This window comes from Salvelinus alpinus, chromosome 33 (genome assembly GCF_045679555.1).
Source record: "Salvelinus alpinus chromosome 33, SLU_Salpinus.1, whole genome shotgun sequence".
NCBI classification, from domain to species: Eukaryota; Metazoa; Chordata; class Actinopteri; order Salmoniformes; family Salmonidae; genus Salvelinus; species Salvelinus alpinus.
The window spans coordinates 16,309,706-16,315,992 of record NC_092118.1 but is presented as its reverse complement, the minus strand read 5'-3'; the positions used below and the strand labels follow the sequence as shown (position 1 = coordinate 16,315,992).

At 39.0% G+C, this 6,287-nt stretch overlaps 1 protein-coding gene across 1 annotated transcript; it reads right to left on the bottom strand.

Moving 5' to 3' along the window:
- Positions 1-774: 774 nt before the first annotated feature.
- Positions 775-4,552, bottom strand: LOC139562982 (uncharacterized). Its single transcript, XM_071381206.1, has 9 exons — positions 4,482-4,552; positions 4,325-4,375; positions 3,799-4,110; positions 3,438-3,569; positions 2,904-2,928; positions 2,758-2,807; positions 1,813-2,626; positions 1,639-1,688; positions 775-1,217 (listed from the first exon to the last, which is right to left on the bottom strand). The coding sequence occupies exons 1-7, from the start codon at positions 4,513-4,515 to the stop codon at positions 2,607-2,609; spliced, it is 624 nt and encodes a 207-aa protein (XP_071237307.1). The 5' UTR covers positions 4,516-4,552; the 3' UTR covers positions 775-1,217; positions 1,639-1,688; positions 1,813-2,606.
- Positions 4,553-6,287: the final 1,735 nt, after the last annotated feature.

Sequence of the window (6,287 nt, the reverse complement as noted above, 5' to 3'; positions counted from 1 at the left end):
CTAAGGTAGCCTCAGACTGTTGCTTCAGGTTTAATGTCAGGGTTAATAGTGGTGGAGGAGTGTGTATCTGTATGTGTGTGTTGAGAGCTTGTCTAATATACAGCATCCATTCCCCTGATACTACAGTAGCTGGAGTACCTGTGTGATGAGAAGATTTCGATTTTGAGATGTTATTTTGTGTGTGTGTGTGTGTGTGTGTGTGTGTGCGTGTGTGTGTATGCATGTCTGTGAGCCACATAACTCCATCATGTCTATTATGCATTGTCTCACGTCAGATAGCGGGACGGCCGTCTGCACTGTTGAGTTGAGGGATGAGCGTCACGTAGGAGTGAAACCATCTGGTGTGTGACATGGGTCTATGATGACGATGCCTTGTGAGAGTGACAGCAAATGGAAAATGCTGGAAGGAAAAAATCAATCTCTTCTGCCTAGCCCCTGGGTCATGGTGTGTGTGGAGAAATGGTAATATGTTGCAGACAGCCTCCCACTCTTTCCCTCCTCACCTCTTCTCCTCCCCTCTTCCCCTCTGCTGGGAGACATGATGATGGTGGCTTGTCTATTACTAAGCTCTGTCTCCCTCTCCCATTAGACTGAGATTTCTATAGAAACACTGTAACCACATTAGCCTGCCACATATTCTCCTTTGTCCACATCTCTTTCTCTATGTATGTCTCGGTCTTGTCTTATCATTCATTTGTGTGTCTTAGTTCATATTTCCATGTTGGCATAACAAACCTGTGGAAAACATTGGCTAACACTTTGTTTGAATTTATATTGCTTTTATTCAAGCTTGGTTTGTTTTTATTGAATAAAAGGTGGAATAAAGTCATCTACATCTTTGCTAGGCTCAAAGATAGCACCCAGACTGCAGACTGCATCAAACGCAGAGTAATATGTTCAAAACCAAAGCAGTATTTAAAAAAACACATCTTGGCATACACCTAGGTGTACAGTATTAATATCCCCAGACTTCTATGACCAAAATGGCAGATAAACCACATGTTCTGTCATGTCATTTCGCATGTCATATACTACTGTATATCACTACTGTATAGCACTACTGTATTTGTAATGACACAGTATATAGTATCATGGTGTCCTCTCTGTTTATGTTTTCATCGGCAGACTGTAAACAGGGTCCTGTTTTTCTTTCTTCTTCTTTGTTTTGGTCACTTTGGCATAGATGGCAGTTTCACCCTGCTGTTCTGGTCTTTTCACTGAGGGGAGAGGTTGCTAGATTTAGTCAAACATGCTGGATACTGTATGTAGAGAAAGTTAACTGAGTGTTCTGAGAATTAAGTGTCTGTGGAAAACCAAATCGCTACAGTTAAGTATATCTTTATATAAGTATAGCTGCGTCAGTGCACTGTGGTTTGAGTTGTGAGGGACTTGAGTTGTGTTATGAGTCTTTGCTCACGTTGCCTTCCTCTGTCTGCAGGCCTGTTGGTCTCTGTGTGTATGTGGCAAATAAAATCCACAACCTGTGTAGCATGTGGTTACGTGTGATGCCCCAGGGCTGCCTCTACGTCAGTATAACAGACAACAGATAAAAATAGGTATGATGTGAACCTACCTTTGTAACCCATCAGACAGTACATGTACATATTCTGTTCTACTTGTTTCTTCTTTAGTACCCACCTCTTATTACACTGTACAGTGCCTCGTCTCCTGTAAGATCAGTTGGAGAGCTACAGAAACAGAAAATGAACTTCAAACTCAGAAATGTAAATCTGTAATTAGAGAAATATCAACAATACGCCTCATAAATGTCCCTGATACGGAAGGAAATGTAAAAGCAGGATTCAGACTTACTGATGAACAACCGATCCCGTGCCTGCTGGGAATAAAACTGAGATCAGTTCTATGTACTGTAAAGGCTAAGGGACTCCAGAAAAGAGAGGAACAACTATGAGATTGCATACATACCTGACACACCTTGTGAACCCAAGGGCTCAGGATTCTTCCTGTTTAAGGGAAATATTACAGCCATATATCATTTATCATTTGACATATATCATTGATCGTTTATGCATCTTGAGTGTGGGAAATGCGCTTTACAAATGAAATGTTATTATTTGTGTCATATCTTTAGAAATAATGTGGTAGTTACTAAAATGTCTTAACTTAGTCTCCCTGACGATTCCAGCCCTGTATTAGAAATGTTTTTTTAATAGTCAGATACAGTATATCATAAACAAAGGGTTTTCTCTGCTAGGTTATTATTAGTAGTGTAATGATTAGACAAACTGTATCTCTCCAGTCACCTATCATAGAATAGGGTCCTTCATCACCATCAAGGGGGACCTCACTACTGAACAGACAAGACATTGACACCATTGTAAACAACTTACAGAAGCCATGGAAAAGGGATATCATGTTAGACTATGAAAGGTTATTGTATGAAAAGTACTCTTAAAAAATGCATACTAAACCTATATGGTAACTTCATTGTTTCATCAAAGATACTGCATATCAGATATATTTTCTGTACCAAAATATGAAAAACTAACCCAGGCCTATGACACTTTTATGAAAACTGTATAATCTCAATAGTGTGGTGAAATAGCATAATTGGACATTTTTTTTAAATGGTGCTGAAGAGAAACTTACATTACACCAGCTGTGACTAGAACATCCAGCATATGAAAATCAAAGACAGAAAACATACACTCTAACTTAGTACTTAAAGAACTTAAGAAAAGGAACAATATGTCATGCAAAATATGCTATGTAAAAATATGAACTGATATACAATACCTGGTACAACTGAGATTAGACTGTATGTTTGATCCGTATCCTGATTCTCACTAAGGGAAGAATAAAAATGTTTTTTGCCCTGTCTCAACAATGTGGATGTTGATAAATCAATAATATTTTGTTTTCGTTTGGTAGGTTTTCTATACCTTGGTTGATGGTCAATGCTTATCACTGTAACAGAAAGCAACAGTAAGGAATGACTTAAACCATTGTGTTAAAATACATAGACACTTAGTTTAACAACAAACATTGTTCACTTTCCCCGACAATGTCACATAGCTAGACATGGTGATTGTAAGAATGGGATTCAATCATATCCGCGTTAGATCTGCGTTATAGGCTGCTTGACATTTAAATGGGATTTCTGATTGACCTGTCATCTGCAGTGTTTCGTGAATGCGAACTGCTAGTGGACTAATCTACAGTTACAATATATTAACAAATATATTGCTAAACTTGACTGTTAACAGATTAGTTTATCAAAATTCCAAATCCCACATTGCTTGTTTGACATTTAAAGGGAATTTCCGATTGAGCCGTCATCTGCAGCATTTTGTGAATGCGATCTCCGCAAACGGTGGTGAAAATGCCTTTTAAAGCTGAATCTTCGGCTGTCCAGCGCACTGTGTTAAGAATTGATTCCTGGCCTAAACCAAACAGAGAGTATCAACTTGACTTACTTCGTTTCAGGATTCCCCAGTACCTCCACAGTAACAGAAGTACAGACAGAGTCAGAAACAGGAGGACCAAGGCTGCTGCCAGTCCTGCTCCATGTCCTGCTCCCCCTTGTCCTCCAACATTATTTAGTCCCTCTGTGAAGAACATTGATATAATAGACTCTGGAATACAGTAAACGCTGGTGTTTAACTTGTTACTGAGTCAGAGTATGTAGCCTTTCATTACAAAGCAATATATTGGCTGAAAATGTGACTGAATTACAAATATTCAAACTGCACTGCAACAAATTGACAAATATACCGTATGGATAGCAATCTTATCATTACAAACATACATTATACACAAATATCGACAGAATCTTACCTTTCCGTTCTCCATCAACCTGAAAGACTAGTAAATTCTCTCCTGTTGAGTTCACTTGACTGGTTACAGGTTTATCTCTGGTGTACACACAGCTGTAGTTGCCTGAGTCTTCTCTTGTAACATTCTTCATGGTGAAAATAGTGTCATCTTCACCTTTCTCCAGCGCCGCAATTCTTATCCCAACTCCATTCTTGCAAAGGTAAAAATGTAACTTGTCCTCAGGTTCTCTGATGCCAGTAGTGCTACATTTAAAATCGATGGTTACCCCTTCAGTCACATTAGATGGTCCAAAGATCTTTGCTGGGTAGATCTCTGCATAAAAACAAATACCAATAAAGGGTGAACCCTTCATTTTCTTTTTGAAAATTTGACTTAAGTGGAAGTTAGGATTTCACTTAAATGTAAGTGTGTGTATTATTAAGAATGCAATTTGTGTTTTAAAAGTATATACTGTATTTTATACACTGATGTATTAAATATTGCCAAAATACTAATCACTACAAAAAAATATACAGAAATACTTTACTTTTGTCTTCAGATTTTGCGCCCTCATATTTGACAAGGATGGATGCTGTGGCTGCATGGAAAGATGTATACACTTAGGGAAAGTATTTTGTTCAGGAAATGAACATAAATATTTCTCTGAAAATGTTTGTATTACTTGAAAAGTAGAAAATACTCACAGCTCACAAGCCATAGGAGTCCTAATGCTGCCATGATGTTGGCTGAGACTTCAGTGGTGTGGAGTGATGGTTTCAGCGAAATGCATTGCTGACGTACCTTACCTATTCAGACTAATGATAGTAACCACGCATTGTACGAATCAAAACCCGGAACATAAGTCTGTTTGGTGCGTTTTCTCAAATACTTTGGACATATTTAGGCATACGTTCGTAACAAAGCCACTTCGACATTACAGTGTCACACCCTTATGTTGCAGAGGAGAAGTGGCCTGGTACATAAGCTACCATTGAAATCATCAGCAACATGTAGAACTTTATATCAAATGTGTTCATTTATTAAATATCACATTTTTAGTAACATTTACAGGCTTTCCTTACAGAACTGCTAGTGGACTAATCTACAGTTACAATATATAAACAAATATCTTGCTAAACTTGACTGTTTACAGATTGGTTTATAATAATTCCAAATTCTACATTCCAAACAGTATACCAATTTGGCAAATTAAGGGGTTCAATACAGTTGATATGATTCAATTCTCAGTTTATATACTTTATATAACATTCTATCTATCACCCATCCTACCAGAGGTCCAATTGATTGTGACTGCAGCCATTTTGTACTTTATGTATCCCACTGTAGAAGTAACAGTTTTAAATACAACCCTTTTTAGGTTCACACTAAAATGTGAACCTATAACATCTGCTCGTCGAACATCTCATTCCAAAGTCATTGGCATTAACATGGAGTTGGTCCCCCTTTTGCTGCTATAACAGCCTCCATTGTTCTGGGAAGGCTATCCACTAGATTTTCGAACATTGCTGCGGGGACTTGCTTCCATTCAGCCAGAAGAGCAATAGTGAGGTCGGGCACTGAAGTTGGGCGATTAGGCCTGGCTCACAGTCAGTGTTCCAATTCATCCCAAAGGTGTTCGATAGGGTTGAGGTCAGGGCTGAGCCAGTCATGTTCTTCCAAAACGATCTCGAAAAAAATACATTTCTGTATGGACCTCGCTTTGTGCACGGGGACAGTGTCATGCTGAAACATGAAAGGACCTTCCCCAAACTGTTGCCACTATGTTGGAAGCACAGAATGATCTAGAATGTCATCGTATGCTGTAGTGCTAGGATTTCCCTTCACTGGAACTAAGCGGCCTAACCCATCCCATGAAAAACAGCCCCAGACCATTATTACTCCTCCACCAAACGTTACAATTGGCACTATGCATTCGGGCATCCGCCAAACCCAGATTTGTCCGTTGGACTGCCAGATGGTGAAGCTTGATTCATCACTCCAGAGAACACATTTCCACATTTCCACTGTTCCAAAGTCCAATGGTGGAGAGCTGTACACCACTCCAGCCGACCCTTGGCATTGCACATGGTGATTTTAGGCTTGTGTGCGGCTACTTGGCCATGGAAACCCATTTCATGAAGCTCCCGAATAACATTTCAAGTGCTCACATTGAAAGTCACTGAGCTCTTCAGTAAGGCCATTCTACTGCAAATTTTTGTCTATGGAGATTACATGGCTATGTGCTCGATTTTATACACCTTTCAGCAATGACTGTGGCTGAAATAGTTGATTCCACTGATTTGAAGGGGTTCTCCACATACTTTTGTTTATATAGTGTAGTTCTCAATAATTATTTTTTTATCTGCCAGTGCATTACTACTGTTTGTCTTCCAGAAAGAGAAAGAGACATCATGATTAGCCTACTTTTCAATAACTAACAGTCACTACAGTCAGTAGAAGTATGACCACAATAACTGAACATATCAATCAGATTTAGGGTTGCAAAGGGA

What these genes read in the sequence shown, in the direction of transcription:
- LOC139562982 (XM_071381206.1), bottom strand. Translation starts at nt 4,515, where the DNA reads ATGGCAGCATTAGGACTCCTATGGCTTGTGAGCT. An exon ending in CTGGGGAATCCTGAAACGAA is followed by an intron (nt 2,929 to 3,437) that starts GTAAGTCAAGTT and finishes TTTCTGTTACAG; the next exon opens with TGATAAGCATTGACCATCAA. An exon ending in TCTAATCTCAGTTGTACCAG is followed by an intron (nt 2,627 to 2,757) that starts GTATTGTATATC and finishes TGGATGTTCTAG; the next exon opens with TCACAGCTGGTGTAATGTAA.